The sequence below is a fragment of the Squalius cephalus genome, assembly GCF_949319135.1.
Source record: "Squalius cephalus genome assembly, chromosome: 10".
NCBI lineage: Eukaryota > Metazoa > Chordata > Actinopteri > Cypriniformes > Leuciscidae > Squalius > Squalius cephalus.
This window is the reverse complement of record NC_137131.1, coordinates 18,579,325-18,597,685: the sequence shown is the minus strand read 5'-3', so window position 1 is coordinate 18,597,685 and position 18,361 is coordinate 18,579,325. Positions and strand designations below refer to the sequence as shown.

At 39.4% G+C, this 18,361-nt stretch overlaps 1 protein-coding gene across 1 annotated transcript; it reads right to left on the bottom strand.

Annotated features, from left to right (window-relative positions):
• Nucleotides 1–4,769: 4,769 nt before the first annotated feature.
• lmo4b (LIM domain only 4b) lies at nucleotides 4,770–18,073 on the bottom strand. The gene is made up of 5 exons (XM_079884270.1): nucleotides 17,683–18,073; nucleotides 15,446–15,686; nucleotides 9,022–9,118; nucleotides 8,457–8,612; nucleotides 4,770–5,416 (listed from the first exon to the last, which is right to left on the bottom strand). Exons 2-5 carry the CDS (start codon nucleotides 15,679–15,681, stop codon nucleotides 5,408–5,410), a joined length of 498 nt encoding a protein of 165 aa, XP_079740396.1. The 5' UTR covers nucleotides 15,682–15,686; nucleotides 17,683–18,073; the 3' UTR covers nucleotides 4,770–5,407.
• Between the last annotated feature and the right edge of the window lie 288 nt (nucleotides 18,074–18,361).

Here is an 18,361-nt window from a genome sequence, read left to right as displayed (position 1 = left end):
AATCTTATTTAAACTGATTAAATTATATAAAGCAATCAAAGAACGATCCCTTTCCAATTGCCCAAGCTGTCAATCAAACAGTGAAAGTTTATCTGGACACTAATGCCAAAACTCGTTGAAATCAATGATTACAAAATCATGACGCTGTTACAATGTACAGTACAACGAAGCTTTTACTGTATTTACATCGTGTTTGCATTGTTATTTGGTGAAAGCCATGGTGTACTTTCATACGCGATCAACTGACTGTCATCTGCTCAATGCTCATCAATGCAACCTTTCATGTGAAAATAGATCATTATGAGTAATACTTTCAGTTTTCACAATTCATTAATCTCGATAGCTGTTATAGTAAAAACGTAGTAAAAGTTTTAGAGAGAGTTCCACATGTAATACTAGCTATTTCATATGCAAACATGTCAGCCAATCACAGCAGTGGCCGTTTACACTGAAGTCTCACAGCAGACACGCCCCTTAAAACAGAGCATTCAAATCAGAGGCTAAAATCAGGCTTGAAAAAATGCCTTTTATTTATAAATTATGACTATTTTTGATGTTAAAATCATACTAACATAATAAGGGAACCCCGGGAAACATTATAAAATAATAAAATAATCCAGTCTATGACCCCTTTAATGACAGAACACATATTTTTGTGTGAACTATCAGAATCAACCCAGCTAAATATCTTGCAGCTAATTACTATGAAGCTAATTACTTGCAGCTAACAATAGCACATGTTAGCATGCTAAATGCATTTTTTTATATATACATACATACATACATGAATTTGGCAGGTGGGAAGCATGAGGAAGAAAAGACTAGTCACTCCATGCATTTACAAAGCATGATGGGAACTAAAAATGGTGCTATACTAAGTTTCAGCAATGTTATACTGTACGCTAATATCAACAGAAATTATTAATGTGGCAAATTATTTAAGTTAACTTCTATTTTACACATTTAAAATGGATTGTACACTATTAAATTGTGACAAAATGTTATTTTAAATATTTTAAGTAAATTGAGCAAGAAGCAAAAGTCGTGCATGCACTTTGTATGGTGATCTGTCTGATTAAAAGTTATTTAATCTGTTTGTTTTTTTGCAAAAATAATCAGCAGTCTTCTTTATAGACACATATATGGTCCCCACACAGACACTCCACTTCCAAAATACTGCACACCTCTATTCACAGAACAATATATCACAATCTCAGCACCCATCAAATGAAAGGCCTGCTGTGATTTTTTTTTTTTACTTCCTATACTTAATCCTTTCTTATGTACCCTGTCTTCAACAAGCAAGCTTTGACCTGTTCAAATATCACAGCATTACAGTCCCAAACATGTCAAAGCCTATTCATTTGCTGCTAAGATATTCTCTTTTCTCTCTCTCTCTCTCTCTCTCTCTCTCTCTCTCTCTCTCTCTCTCTCTCTCTCTCTCTCTCTCTCTCTCTCTCTCTCTCTCTCCTATCTTTCAATAGGAACATCGGGAATTTTATTGTCTCCATTTTTTATCCAACTTGGATGTTTTTTAACCAATTCTCTCCTGACCAATAATTTGACTTAAGTTCTAATTAAACTATTTATCTCTTCACCAGTCTATGTTCTACATAACACACATTCTGAATCAAAGGGAAGCTTTGTATGACCTGTTTCTCCCTGAGCAGAAAAGCCATTTGTTTGGCTCCATTGTGGTGGCTTAGCTCCATTAACTCGCCTTCTTCCCCACATCAAAGCCACATCTGACATATGGATTATGAGTGGAGAAATTACGTTTTTTGAAATATGTCGCTCACTATCTACTATCGAGTTTTGCTCTGGGAGAGGAAAACCTGAAAGTTTAATTTTAACATTGCTCATTCACGCCACATTTTAAGTACAGCAATAAAGGCAGAGCTAAGGATAAAATATATTAAATATAAACATATGAAACATAATTTTTTTTACATTAAATTGCATATATTCTGTACAGAATTATTGTTGTAAAGACAACATTAACAGCTATAAAGGCTGAGTTAAAAAGATAAAGACCAAAAAGATAGATGATATACATTATATATGCAATTTCAAAACAAAGCCCTTTCACGTGAGAACATTTTAATTGGAAAAACATGAATGCTGGAGAAATCTTGAATTCATTTCCATTTATTAGGATCAATTTACTCCTGTAATTGCTTTAACATTAGCAGATAATTGTCACATACATGGCTCTCGTGTTTGCAGTTAAAACACTAAATTACTTGAACAGATGTGAGTCTGACCTTTGTTCCAGTGAAACAGGCTAGCTGCTTTCAAGTATCTAAGCTATGTTACGCACAGTATAAAGCATGTCTAAATATAACTTGAAAATAATGACAATATGTTATAATCATCACGACCAATGTAATTATTATCACAACTGTTACTTCTGCTGAAATTAGAAGAGCTGTTGTCCAACACCAACTGTTGTTGGACTACAATCACCTGTTGCTCATAAAAGTATTTTAGAGATCCTGTATCCGTTACACATTATACCGGCACCATATAGTAAAAATAACTAGAGGACACTTTTAAACTTGAAGGTTAGATGAGCATTTGTACCGATCAGCAGACAACTGTTATGGTTTCGCAATGAGACCGTGTCTTTTCAACTCACAAACACAAAAAAAAGCCTTTGGAGCTCTATGATTTTGCTCTGGAATCGTTTGGTTGAGAGTTATTTAAATGTACTTTAGCATGAGTCTCTCTACAAAAGAGACCAAAAGACATTCCTCGAGTTTTACAAGTGAGGCAAACTCTGCTAAAGCACTTAGGAGATGGCTGTGTTTTTAGACCGGCTAATTTGAATTCCTGATGCACTGAGAAAAAAGGCAAACTCTTGCACCTGTTATGACTACACTTTCCATGTTGCTTTAATAAAAGCATTCAAAGTGTATTTCCACAAAATAACTGTACACTGTGCATCGAGATGTTTTGCGCTCTCACAATGTAGCTCTAGTGTTCTTAACCATCTCACTCAACAAGGTTTGAGCAACAGATGTTTTAAAATTGGGAAATATATGTTCTCAGCAATGAACATTGTGTTGAATATTTCGGCAAAATACGCACATTTTCACTTCAGGTCAGTAAGTATATGGATAAAAATGTTTTTGTAGCAAGATCTCCTCAACTACACACTTAATAATAAAGGTTCTTATTGGCAAATTTGGCATTGATGGTTCCATGAAGAACCTTTAACATCCATGTAAACTTTCCGTTCTTTATAGTGGAAAAAGGTTCTTTAGATTTTAAAATGGGTAACACTTTATTTAGATGGTCCACTTACTAAATATAAGTAACTTTGCAACTACATGTCAACTAACTCTCACTAGAGTATTAGTGTGCTTAATATCTGATAACTCTTTATTGTGACGGTCTTCAAACAGACATTCTACTGTCTATAAGTAACTTTGCAACTACATGTCATCCTACCCTAACTTAACAGTCTATTAACAGTCTAATAATCCTCAAATGAGAGTTAGTTGACGTGTGATTGCAAAGTTACTAAGAATTAGTAGAATGTAAAAAAACAGGGTTCTTAAGAATTGTTCACTGAAAGGTTCTTTGGGAGTATGTATGACATCTAAAAAACTTTTTGGAACCTTTATTTTTAAAAGTGTATGAGCTAAACAAAATATTCTTTGCAGTTTAATGAAGATACAGTTTTTGACCTTGCCACAGCCTGTAATAAAGTGCTATAAAAATTATGGATACGATGAAAGATTGTCACCATGCTCCCTGTCCACCAGTCTGACAACTGAGTGCGGATTATAACAGGGTATTCTGGGAATGCAAATCAGACCCTCTTCATACCCATTAAGTCGAGCAACAGCTTCAAACGCCGATTTGTTCTGCAAATAGCCCATTCAGTCCGGGCCCAAAAAGCTGCAACACCTTTCTCTCCCCCTGCGGTAATTGAATCTTCAAAGAGGCATTTTCCACCCCCGTCCTCATCCGCTACAAGGACCGTGGAATGAATGGCCTGTTCATATGAAAAGAGAAGAAAGTATACATGTTTATCCATGTTTAATTATCCACCCCGTCATCTGCATTCATAATTACGGCATAGGAACACGGACAGACAATTAAGGGATGGATAGATGGTCCACGGTGGCACCATATTTTTTTTCATAAAAAAAGTAGTTTTGCTAATGAGCACCGTTCTCGAGAGAAACTCAGCAAGATGAATTACTGCGATCATACAAATCCTTTGGTCTCCTGATGGAAAATTGGATGTAGAGAGTGTTCTTTCAGATACTGTACATAATTCATGTTGAGTGACTGAGTGACAAGAACACCTGTGATAGATTTAGGACTAACCCAATGTAAATACGTGGTGCTTAAAACACATACAGTAGTCCACGTACTTCATTGAGCCTAAAAACACTTTTCACATGAGGACTTTAAGCCAAATTTCAAATTAAGAATCTCTGACACAGAAATGCAGTGAACGGTTTAAATAGGATTAAAAAAGGAATGTTTTTAATCTCATTTTTTTATTAATTAAATACACCATATCGGAGCAAATGTCTCTGAAAATATCACAAATAGATTTCTCTCTCATTCTGCATTTATAGGTTGACAGCTATGAGCTTCATTTTTTGTTTGTTGCGTGGTTTCAGGTTGGAGGGAAAGGGAACAGGGTTAGCTGCTGTGTAGTATGTACGGTAGCCACAATGGGACAAAAACATTTACATGCATACATACTGTACATGGTAGTTTTACAAATACACCAAGTGTGTTCATGATTTGATTTCCACAAAAAAGCCACGGATACTTCTTTGAACCCAGTCTTCAGGATTTTTATATCATCCGAAATGAAACACATTCCCTTTACAACATCTAAAATATAGAAAGAGAAGATACCATGTTGTGAAGAAAAGGAGAATAGACAAGGTAGGACAAAAATATAAAGGAAAAAAGAAAGTCAGTATTCCCCCACTAAATTTTCAAACAAGTGTTATGAAAGCAGATTCAAAAAACGCTGCAGTGGATCAGCTTCGTTTGTCATTTTAATTTCACCCTCCTGTCTCTTTTTACCCCAAAACAACATCCTCCGGCTGGTCTCTCTCTGTGACAGTCTTTGAGTCCCTCAGGATCAGAGGTCTCGCATGGGTCAGTTCATGGAGTCCTCAGTATTCCTCCTCATGGGTATTTTCCATCCATGATTCAGGAGTTTGGAGTAAAGGGCGAGAATTGAATGGAAGGGGAGACTCTGACTATTGCAGGTCAAGGTGAAGCTCAAGCCTGAGTTTGGCGCTCTGGTTCGAAGTAGCGGAGCTTTGAGGAAAGGAGTGGGATGGGGTCCGATCCAAAAGGTCTTTTGTGACAATGAGCTAGGGGCTGAAATGAAGGCACACATCCTGCTTTGAGCAACACCTACGTCCTAACACACCTGAAGAACAAAGAGAGAGAGAAAGAGACCTGTTAGCCACACTTAAACAGAGGAAAAAATGACAACCAGTAAATGGGTCAATGATACATTTTGTCAAAGAAAAAAAAAAGGAAACATAAAACTTGCCAAGATCTTTGAAATGTATTCATTTGTGCAGCATTTTCAAAAAAGATTTGAATGAAATTTAATGAAAAGGCAAGTGGCGTAGCTAAAATAATCAAATAAAAACTGATAACATTTTCCTTACACAATACATTTGTGTCTATTAATCATAATCATTTTGTCTTAATAATGTTTTTAAAAAAAGTTAATATTTTGAGGTTTTTTTTTTTTACAAACCTAAATATAATATAAATATATGATCTCTTGCATGTCACAAAAGGTCAAATGATCTGATATTTTAAGAGACTTATTGACCTTGACACATAGTAATTAAGGTCTGCATGGGTACTCTCTAGGATTTTAGTTTTTTTGCATGTTGGTCTCATCAAAAGTATGAATACATGAAACAAATTAAATAAATGTTTGTTGTTTTACAGAAATTAAAATTATGTTCATCATTCATATTAGAGGTTATTCAAGTTGTGAAATAATACATACATACATACATACATACATATATTTATATTATTATTATTTTTTATTTCACTTGAAATTTCAACTTGAAAACACCTCTAATATGAAAGATGAACAATTTTAATTTCTGTAAAACAACAAACATTTATTTAATTTGTCTTAATTTTTCTGAATCTTACAACTTCTCTGAAATCATATAAAATAGCTTTCAAATAGAGTCATAAAAATTGCATGTCCTCTTAAATAACATTTTCCATTCTTTTGTCAAACGAAGACCGCCAGCTCTGCTAAAGCCCCCCTGCTAAACTTATTGATCAGCAAGGGCTTTCAAACCCATCTGCTGCCCTATTTCCTCTGCATTTTAAGGACATATTGTAAAGTTAGTCTCTTTTTGTCTCATTTTTAACAAATGATGTGCCACAGTCCCTAGGGTGCTAAGTTCTTGCGCAGCCGAGACAATTATCCCAACATCCAAGTGCCAACGTTCTGCTTTCGCAGACAGTCATGGCAAACTTTTCCACCCTAACATTCTCCTTCCTTTTGTTTTTTAAACATTCTAGGGGGGGCAATTTGCTTTCCACGTCTTACCTCAAGTTACAAAGGGGTTTCAGGCTACTGTAATAGTAATTGCAAGCCCCCCCCCCCACACACACACCACACCACCCCACATTGGAGGGCTAATTAAAGAGACAGAGGCTGTGAAGGTTTGGATCCCCTGGGTTCAGGCTCAGCATGAGAAATGTAATTTGTCTGTCCTGAACAAAGAGATTAGGGAGAAGCTGGAGAGCTACTTAATAAATGAGCATCAAATGTCCTCAGCCGTGGACACGGACAGCACCAATTATGTCACCATGAAATTGCACATAATAAAAACAATGGCTGCCGGACGAGGCCTCCTATCTGTCTAGGGAAGCGTTCATTCTCTTGCGCGTGCACCATTCTGCACCGGCTTGTTTCGGTTCCCAGCTCATTTCTATATAGGTTTGGAGAAGCAGGAGAATTGCACAAACTGCTACATTTGAGCAGAGAAAACGCACAGCGATATCATAAATTATGGTGTATCTTCACTGCAGTGAGTAGCTGAGCTAAGTCTTTCTAAATAATGATTCAAATCTCTCTGTACCAAGCGAAAACACAGCTGTTTAAGTATCTCCTGAGGACACGTGGACCTTCTCTATTCCTACTGGTGAAGAGGGGCATCTGGGTGTATTTAAGAACTCTCTCTCCGCTATAATTAAAGCAGCGAGGCCAATATTCAGATTGCATTTTAGCATTAATAATTCAGCTGTTTTCACTACAATTGATGTCGGCACATAAATAAACAATGAGGCCTCATATTTACACAGTGGCAGCCGCCGAGCGAGAGCAGGGAAGAGGAAGGAGAAGGAAATGGAAGGATGGGGGCTTAAAGAGACATTTAAAATTAAGCTTGATAATGCAAAGGCTTTCAATTTGAAACGCAACACGCTCTTGGAGCTAATTTGTAAAAGTGACGATGCCTTAAAAGGCCTCTAACAGAGCACTGAGCTTAATGGAGCTCTTTCCCCGCTCGCTACATCTCTCCTCAAACCATCTTTTTCCTGTTGAAGGTGAAATAAATGTTCACTAGGAGACTCGAAAACTGTCCGATCTCTCCCGTACGAGCTCCCACATCCCCGTTGTCTCTATATCAATACTGATTATGTGTCACTGAGCCGTTATTTTCAGTGCTGCCGAGTGATACAATCGGCTGGTGGCTGACTACACAATGAAGTCTTATTGCAGACGGTCCCAAAGGCGAGAAGAGGAATTAGGTAAATAATTTGCCTGCTTGCCGTCTGGTTTTGTTTATTTAAAGCTTGCTGTGCAGCGTCGGAGGAGCACATAGTCAGACAGAACTGTGGAGTTGAAAACATGGACGAAAATGGGACAGAATGCTTGACGCCAGCTAGCTTTTGTCTTATTTCAAGTCTTGTTGTAAAATTAAACCAGATTAAGATAGAAAAACACGTCTTATGTTATTTCTATAAGGAGCAAAGTGATGTAGTTTGGGTAAATGAAGATTTGTGTTAACAGAATTTGACATGGTTTACATATTGTGGAACACTGCAAATGGATTATACATAATCGGTATTGAATATGAACGTGTCAAGGTTAGGGAGGAGGGAATCATTTTCACCTTACCTGTCCTGTAACTAAAAAGATTGAGCTTGCTCTGATCTCATTTCAGCAAGTTAACAATAACTGTGATAAATTAGCTTTCAGCCAGGACGAATTACGCTTGTCTCCCAGACCTGAACTATGGGAGCTCAGCATTATATCTGTTCCTTAAAACTACAATATGTAAATAAAGCAGATATAGGAAGCAATAATTGTGATATGTTAATGACTGAATGGTGTGTTTGGATATGAGGATATATACTGAATCTATTATCAGAGGAATCTAAGTGGGAAACTTTGATAGCAGAAAGAATGTGGCTCTCACTTTCTGGTCAGGCAGTAGAGGGTTAGTCTGCAGTGAACTCAAATGGCCGTTGATGAGTGCTGTGGGTCTGTCGTGTTCGCAGAACAAGCTGCCGTTGATGTAGTGAAACCGGTCACCAGGGACCAGCCGGTTCCGGCAGGTAGAACATGTGAAACACTGCAGGAGACAATAAAAAAGGACTCCATTACCCACAATCCTCAGCACATTACCTGCATCAGATCTGCATCTGATCAATCTCTGGTAAGGTTACATCATTATATACTTAATTATATACATTTCTCATTGTTTCTTAATTCTACAATATTTTTGATTTGGTCTCTCTCTCTCTCTCTCTCTCTCTCTCTCTCTCTCTCTCTCTCTTTCTATATATATATATATATATATATATATGTATATATATATATATATATATATATATATATATATACACACACACACACACACACACACATAGAACACCATAAGACAATCATTGAAAAACAGACTATGGACTGTGAAAGGATTCTGGAGTGCAATGGAGCATTTAATTTTAGAGTAGCAAGTTGTTAAGTGAATAACAGGTTACCTTGAGATGATACACGTTTCCCTGTGCCCTCATAACCAGTTCACTGGCCGGAATGGACTGACCACACGCGCTGCATGCCCCACTGTTCCCAAATAACCTATGAAAAGACACAGAGACACGTTAGCATAAAAACACCTAAATCAAAACAGTGTGAATGTTATAGCATGATAGAAATTACCATCATGAACAAAAATATAAAATAAATAACTACGAACAAAATTATTCATTAAGATAGTACAAAATGAGAAAAAAATATATAATTTTGTGGGCAAAGTCAAACATCATTACCACATTCCATACCATTATCTCATGACCAATATCTCCTTCATGACCTGTGCATACACATTTAATCTGTTTGCTTTAAAGACTAAAGTCCTCACTGTATTGATGACACTTTAAAAGTAATAAGCTACATTTCAGTATTTTCTTTAAACAAACCGATTGAATAGAAGACTTGGAACATATAACCATTTAAAAGTTTGGGGTTGGTCAGATGTTTTAATGTTTCTGAATGCACCAATGCAGCATTTAATCAAAAAAAATATATAGTAAAAACAGAAGAAGAAAAAAACAAAAGAAAAAAAGTTGAATTGTGAATATTCAGCAGACATTACTCAAGTCTTCAGTGTTACATGGCCTTTCAGAAATCATTCCAATATGCTGATTTGATGCTAAAAAAATGTGTGTGTGTGTGTGTGTGTGTGTGTGTGTGTGTGTGTGTGTGTGCGTGTATGTATGTATATATATATATATATATGTCTTCACTGTCACATTTTATCAAGCCTTGCTGAATGAAAGTATTAATTTATAAAAATAAATAAAAAAAATAAAAAAACAGACCTCAAACTTTTGAACAGTAGTGTATATAGCGTGTGAGTGATGTGGGTGATTTTTATAATGTTTTAATTTTTTTTTTTTTATTATTGGAGATTGACAGCTACAGTCACCATTGTATGGAAGAGAGCAGCGTGAATATTTTTCAAAACTTCTCTTTTTGAGTTCCACAGTTGAAAGTCATATGGGTCATATTTAGAACTGTATAGAAGAGAGCAGCGTGAATATTTTTCAAAACTTCTCTTTTTGAGTTCCACAGTTGAAAGTCATATGGGTCATATTTAGAACTGTATAGAAGAGAGCAGCGTGAATATTTTTCAAAACTTCTCTTTTTGAGCTCCACAGTTGAAAGTCATATACGTCATATTTAGAACTATTTAGGGTGAGTAAATGAAATTATTGGTGACTGATATTTTAAATAAAACACACTGGAGATGTACATGGTCCTTATTAACACTGACACTAATGAATAGTTCTGTGTGCATCAAAGAGGTTTGTTAACCTGTTTGGCCTTGTTTTACTGTAACAATGAAATCCTTGCAAGGATAGTTTAAATCATTTCAATCCTGTACCCAGGCCTCCCTTTCTCCCTCTCTCAGTCTCTCTCTCAAACACGCAAGCAGAACAAATTACATCTTCAATATTCTGATGTAGGAAAAATAAAATCATAGTAATATCAGCAAACCAAATGAAAAAATCCTGCATCCTGTCCTCCAAAAGCCTCTGCCACTGGGACTAAGTATTACCTTTGGTGTTCATTTTTTGCAACCTAATAATAACCTAGAACATAAGCAATCAGGGCCTAAGAATATTTGATTGTACATCTAGGCGAAGACACAGCGCATTTGCCATTAGGACTCAAGCGAGTGCTCAGTCACCGCCGCCTTTCCATTAGAAACCCTCGGCTACCCGGGTTGATATATAATGTGCATGGGTTAACCTTTTCAATCATGGTGTCAACACTTTAGATTTGCTTCTGCTCATCTCTTTCGTCTCTAACCTTCCCTCTCTCTCTCTCTCTCTCTCTCTCTCTCTCTCTCTCTCTCTCTCTCTCTCTCTCTCTCTCTCTCTCTCTCTCTCTCTCTCAGTCTCTTGATAATGAAATGCTTGCTCCTGCTTCCTTTCTATCTGCCTTCTGAGTCCACAATTTAGATTACTTCATCTTCCCGAGCAACAAACTGAATGAAATTTCGATTTGAGCAGAAAGTAATTTACTGGGATCTGGACCCATTTGTCATCATATCTCACTGGCTGTTTGCTCTATCACTGCACTTTTCCTATGCAATCAAATAAGACCACAGCTTCTGACAAGCTCCAGAGAGAGAGAGAGAGAGAGAGAGAGAGAGAGAGAGAGAGAGAGAGAGAGAGAGGGAGGGAGGGGGGGGGGGGGGATATGAGGAAAGGAAGCAAGAAAGAAAGAAAGAAAGAAAGAAAGAGACTGTTATAAGGATGGAGGGAGAGAAATAGGGAAAGGCCAAAAAAGTATAGAGAGGAAAGAGATGAAGGAAACGTTGCAAGCGTGTTCCACGTGTACACGGTTACAGATTCAAGGAGGATTTCGACCCTCAGAATACTTTCAACTCATAAACCGATAATGTGCGTTGTGCGAATGCCGATATAGCATCACTGCACACATGAGAACATAGCATTCCGACATAGAAACAGCTGTCGTCTATGACATTTTGCATATGCATGTGGCGTTTATTGAGGGCACTACATGACGAGCAAGTGAAGCTTTAAGAGTTTCTCTTCAGCAGCGGATGTAGAGTGAGGAGGGGGGAGGAGGGGGGGGAGGGGAAAACAAATTTGGCTGTGGCATCGATTGGAGCAGCTCAATCAAAACTCAATTTCAAACGTAATTAGCTGTAGGCTTGTGACAACAGCATGGCTTCAATGGCGTCGATGGGCCAGTCATGCTAGGCAAATGTCAGGGGGGGAAGGTCTTTAAATGCTGCAGTTTGATTCACCTGTAAAATGACATCTTCCCCCGGCCTTGAGAAAGCAATCTGCTGAGCCACAACGTGTGCTTGATTTGACAATCCCAGAGCGCTTGCACCTAAATTCGCTTACAAACACGCATTATTTGGGATCCGGGCTCAGAGTGTGCTCCCCTTTTAATTGCCCCGTTGTCTTTCAGAGAAAAAGAGAAAAAAAAACGTAAAGCATCTCCAGGCAACCTTTTTATTTTCTTGCCAGTCTATACGCAGCGTAGCAGGTTAATTATTTGAGCATGGGATGGCTGCAGATAGCATTTGATTTAAAGGCCTGAAGGCTTTAGGTGCTCAATTAAGTTGCTATCAGTCTGCTCCTCACCTCTAATGGTCTCTTTCACCATTGAACTCTGGTGCTGACGAGGGGAGCGATATCATGGGTCACCATAATTAAAGCCAAGGGACTCTTTAATTGCATTGACACCACCAGTTTTGGCTTCCTTCTTCTCAAATCAGCCTCTCCTTTGTAGTTCTCTCACTTTCTAGGTATTCAGCCCTTTGATCAATCAGAGAAGGAGGATTTTGTCAGCGAAACATCACAGAATGCTGATTTATTGACTTGTCTCGGAACAGGCGGAATAAAGAAGGGGCTACAATCTACGACTGTCTTTCATTGCGAAAGCAAGACAAGAAGTCTGTCTGCGCTCCATAGGCGATGTCTAGAGGATTTAATTTGGATACCGACTGTGAGGTAAAATACAACCTAGCAGGGCTGTTCTGGGCCATCTGGCAGAAGCTCGGCCTCTTAAGCGGAACCTTTTGAGTGGAGTGATGTAAGTTGGTACAACAATGATTTCTGCAACACAGTCCATTATAAAAATGCCTCTCAACATTAGCAGCCAAAGCACCTTAAAAGCAACGGGCCATATTGATACTTAAGCAGGGCTTTGCATAATGGCAATGTTACATTAGGGAGAGAGAGAGAGAGAGAGAGAGAGAGAGAGAGAGAGAGAGAGAGAGAGAGAGAGAGAGAGAGAGAGAGAGAGAGAGAGAGAGAGAGAGAGAGAGAGAGAAGGTGGGTGGGTGGGGTGGTTTTTGGGACGGGCAGGGGGAGATTTTACGGCAAAGAGAGCAGGAGGGCGGACGGGTGGAGGGAGCTGAAAGCAGCCAAATGACACTCGGTTAATTCAGAGTAACAGATCTAGTCCCAAGTGGATTGAAGGCCTTGAATTAATTCTGTTATGACAAATCAAGATAAACGTTTCCCCTAAATTGCATGCGATTTAATTAATTTCTGAGATCCAAGTATTTCCTGGCTTAATAGTTCACATGCTCCCGTGCTGTCATAGTGCTTGAGTGGGCAGACTTCAAAGTGATATTAAATAACCAACTATTAGATTTACCTAGCACGTTCTATTGGAAAAGTGCCATTTAATTACCTGGCTCTATTCAATTAAAAGGACAGTGTTTTTCCCCCCAACCAACCGGTCACATGATTGCTCACTCCCCAAATTAATTCTCTCTCTCTCTCTCTCGGTTCTCTCCAGCTCACGCAAATATCAGCCATGGCTTAAGGACAACATGATTTCAAATGAATCCCTCCTGCTTCTCTGGGGCTAAAACTGCTGAAATCTACAACTCAAGCCGGTTGCCCTTGTGCTTGGCACTGGTGGCCTCGAGCTGAGTGGTATCAGAAGCCTATCATCCCATGTCATCCCCCCCCCCCCCCCCCCCCATCTGCCATTAGGGAAAATGGGATGCTTTTCACTCGCGCCATACCAATCAATCGCTAAGCCTTTTTACATCAGTGGTATTAATATAATTCTGGATATGTAACTTCATTATTTACACAGCAAGGGCAATTTAATAATCCATTACAAAAATAAGGGAGGCCCCTTTAAAATCCCCTAAGGGGACTGGCCTTCGCAATAATCCCCTCTTCTCTCTCTCTCTCTCTCTCTCTCTCTCCCTTGCTCTCCAGCTCTCTCAAAAGCCAATTTGGTTAATTAAATGTTTTGTTTGCAATGTGGCTCTCATTCATTTCGGACACGTCATTGGAAGCGGATAGGAGCCAGGCACTAGATCTCATTAGATAAAACCCATCAGGACTAAAGGAAAATGGAGGGGGACTCTAATTAAAGCTTTTAATTGTGTGGACTCACTGTCAGATGTTATTTTTCCCCTCTCTCTTATCTCTCCTCAGATCACAGGCTTGCGCGAGTTGCGTTTTAGCTCCGTTCTCCCGCCCGACGCGCTCTCATTACAAGGAGAAAGGTGTAGCTACTTTTCCCTCCCTGCTCGTTTTAATTAGGCTCACAGGCCCGAATCTAGCGGCGAGTCTTGTAGACTTGATCCCTTCAGATCAGGTGGAGTGGAAAGAGTGAAGGCACTCTTCACATTTGGACTGGTCGTCTCAGGTTTGCTCTGGTTGACACCTGTTGTTCCAGCCTGCCGGCAGCAGTGTCAGTGTGGGGCTTCGCTGAATTATCCAGGGGCGAAGCGCATGCCAAGGTAAATACTCACTAATGACTGTACCTCTGCCAAAAAACACTCTTTTCTGGCAGGAAGAGCCGATATATCACGGAAACTTCGTTTTAAGAATTAACTTTTAAATTGGCCTTCCTGTTTTTGTGAGAAAAATATAGGCATTCCATTATCAAAGTCACTCACACTGTGTTTTTCCATTCCTCAAAACCAAAGAAACAATCCAAGAAGGCTTCAAACTTCTCAATGCGAGAAGTTCTGGGGGGCTCTTAGGGTTTTTATTTTGCCCTTGCAGAGGTCATGGTGTTGAAGGATCAGCCTGTCAAATCAGGCCATCCACATCAGCTGAGTGAGACTGCCGGGCCGTCACCCAGCCACCGCTTTGGGTGTCAGACTTACTTGCATAAATATTTAAAAAGGGTCTTTTTGCTAATTAAATGGTCTCTTTGTGATAAACAAAACATGGCAGAGAGGATGTGAAAACTCTTTTAAATTCCTGCAGAGTCGAAGGTCAGCTCTGCCTTACCAATCGAGTTTTCTAGCGTCTCGTAAAGCAAACACACACAGCGCGGCTCCTTTAGCTTAAGGATGAAATATGGCGAGAGCCACAGACTTGCAGATGTTCTGGAGAAAGAATCTCCTTCGTCTTCTGCTCTGTCAACATGTCAGTGGCTTGACCTCTTTTTTAAGAGTGTCCCGTTGAGGGTTTAACCAGCGCGCTTTAACGAGGGCCGCTGACGGCACAATCCGAGACACATGTTCTCAATGGAAAATACGCTCTGCTCCGTGAGAAGCTTGATGGCTTGTAACTTTTTCCTTAATATCTTTTTTTTTCTTGACAACCATCACTTCATCTAATCATTACATGCCTAATGTCATTTCATGTGGTCGCTGGACTGTCATAATGTCCAGATGTATGAACTATCTGAAGTTTGGCTTCAAAGACCATGAAAAAGCAGCCGAGCGAAACTAAGCTATCCTCAAAAAGATCAGAACACATTACTGAAGACCCCATTTCAAATTAATTTCACAAGCGCATCAGAAATCTGAAGAAACTTGAGAGAATGCCCTTTATGAACACTAAAAGACCTCAGTGCTGACACGTTCTTCAAACACAAGAATATGGTTGTGATTGTGACTTGCGCAGATTGAAAAGAATAAAAAATGTGTCTAACCTGATGTAGTCGTTTCTACATAGGATCATGCCACTCTTGGTGTAGCAGGATGTGCCGATTTCTCCGAGCTGTGCCTGGCAGCAAGAGCATTTCAGACAGCGGCTGTGCCAATAACTGTCCATGGCATACAGGAGAAAGCGATCGGCAATCTTCCCCCCACAGCCCGCGCAGCGCTTCCACGACAGAGATCCCGCTCCAACAGGTGGGGGCTGGGCACTTCCTCCAGGGTTCACCATTGTGTCTGCAGAAACATATAGAGGCAGAAGGGGAGACATGGTTAGAGGAAAGCAGTCAGGCAAAAGTTAAGAAGTTTTTCAAATCTTTGTGGCTATAGGATATCACAAAACAATAAAAACGGCATATTTTTAAAATAATTTGTTACAGCTTTTTTGCTCAAAGTTTTTCTGCACAAATTTATTTGCTACAAAACATAAATAAAACTATTTAACTATAAACTATACAAAAAAATTGAACAAAAAAAGGATTGTGACCCCAAACGTATTCGAATACCACCAGCATTACTTACTGAATCCATACATCTTGCAAAGTCAGCACACTTTAAGTTTCTCACAGAAGTCTTGTCATTGCAGTATCTAAAACACCTGGAGCCTGAACAGTGAGCCAAAACACTGAATGTTTTCAGAGGCACGCTTCCTAAAAGCTCTTTTGAAATAATTGAAATGCATATAATGCCTGCAAGCAAGTCTGAGAATTGTTTTAAGTGGCAGGCTGTCCTTGATCTTTATCTAAGTGGTGAAGTCAGCTACTTTGGTCCATTTGTGATAAATGTCTGTTCGCTGATAACATTAAAGTCGCTGGAACAATTAAAGAGGTGCTGGCTCTTGTTAGGTTGTCTACATTGCTTTTAAACTACATTTACCTGAACCTCCATGTGTGTGTGTGTGTGTGCATGTGTGTGTGAGGGAGAGAGAAACAGAAAGAGAGACCCAAGTGCTACTGTGGTCATAACTGGAGCAGTTAATTGGGGAACCCTTGAAGTTGTATGATCCATTCAGAGGTCGACATATTCCACTCGCTTTCACTTAGGTTATCAGATGACGGATTTCCAGCCAACATCATGAAGAACATTCAGCAGCGTTCGCTTTAGGGACTGGTCACTGCCGCGTGAAATTACCCCCGGTATGTTGGATCATTCAGCATACGCAAGAATCAGTTAATGCCAGCCTACAGAAATATCTGCCTCTGACAGAAATCACATTAACCACGGACCCTCATTTATGATTGCAGTTTTGTACTTTGCTCTGTTGATCCATCAGTACCGCATGTGTGCACTTCTGCTCCATCCTTCCACTAATACATCTGAAATTTTAATCTTTCCCAGGTTTCATAAGGAGGACCGCTGGACCGAAGTGGGAAAGATTAAAATTTAAGATATATTCGTGGAAGGCTGTAAGCCAAATCTTTGTTGAAAGGTAATTAGAGGAGAAGAGAGAGGCGGGGGGTTGAAAACATTGCACTGAGAGAGGGAGAGAGGCATTCAGTAACCCCATTAGTGGAGGCTCTTAGGGACAAGCAATACCTTAGTGCTGATTAAATCTAAAGGGAGATGAATCAGAGACCGAAAGTGACTCCCCCAGATAAATAAGATCGGACCGTCGTCAAGTTTCATTCCCAGTAAGAGGGAAGAGGGAAGATTTGAAGAGAAGGAGGGGGTGGCTTTTAAGTCAAATGGGCAAACTCGAGTAATTACACGGACAGGCAATTTAAGCGAGGGGATGTGCAGAAATATAAAACAGATCAGCAGCCCATGGCCAGTAATACAGATCGCAGCTGCTCCTATTACAATGCACAAGGCACAGCAAAACATGCAGAATTGCACTTGTGTTATGGATTGTTGATCCTCTGTACAGCATGCGCGCACTCCCAATGCAATCTTTTGATATTATAAACTCGAAATGCATGCAATTTCCACCGAGCTTATATGGTCTTTATATGGGTAAACACACAAGAGCAAACGCTTATGTTTACTATCACAATCTCTAGTTATGACGTTATTTGTTACGCGCGTGACATGCAACACAAATGGCACAAAATAATAACAATAAATAAAAAAGTTCTAAATAAATCCTGACATATTTTATGCTTACAAGTGTAAAGGTTTTAATACTGATCTGCAACATTGTGTCGCTCCATAACAAATGTGTCTCCTTCTCGCGACACTATGAAATTACTATTCTTCCTAAAACAAAACGTGAATTGTAGAGAAATGCACTTACCGCTTTGAAATGTAATGGTTGAATGGTTGGTGAGAAATGTACAGCAGTCTGTTTTCTCTGTACACAATAAAAAAAATAACGCGCACAGTCCAACAAACTCACACACAGAGCGCGTGCATGAATACTTCTCGCTGCTGTGAAAGAGTCAAGGAAATGGAGTTTTCAGATTGTATTTCCACTGTTGCCGTCACCTTTTTCAAATGTTCTGGTTATCACTGGAAAGATCAGCGGCGGTTTTGTTAAACGAGCGTTCGAGAATGTCTTCCGTAATTTCCATAGATGAAGCGAGCGCCTGTGTTTGCAACTGTCCTCTCGCGCTGTTGTCTCACCGTTGCTTGTCGCTTGTGCTCTACATGTGTCAGTGACAGAAAAAAAGCCTAGAGTAAACCTCATCTCACACGATGACGTCAATCAGGCTGTAGCCAATCACGACGCACTCCATACAAGCGGAATGACAAATCCAGCCAATCAGGAGAAGTAGAGATTTACTAAGACACACACTGTTCAAAGGAGGAAAGATTGCGGTTGAGTGGGTTCTGTCTGCTTTTTGGGATTGGATAGGGCAGTGGTTCTCAAGCGGGAGGGTCGGGACTCGGGACCCACTAGGGGGCCTCGGTAAACTTCCAAGGGATTCCAATTAAAGATAAATAGTTACCTACAATATACTGAAATAAAATAC

Excerpts from the sequence above, each read along its gene's own strand:
- lmo4b (XM_079884270.1), bottom strand. The coding sequence starts at position 15,681 with ATGGTGAACCCTGGAGGAAGTGCCCAGCCCCCACCTGTTGGAGCGGGA. Across the intron at positions 9,119-15,445 it reads TGTAGAAACGACTACATCAG|GTTATTTGGGAACAGTGGGG; the intron begins GTTAGACACATT and ends GTCTTTTCATAG. Across the intron at positions 8,613-9,021 it reads GAAACGTGTATCATCTCAAG|TGTTTCACATGTTCTACCTG; the intron begins GTAACCTGTTAT and ends TGTCTCCTGCAG.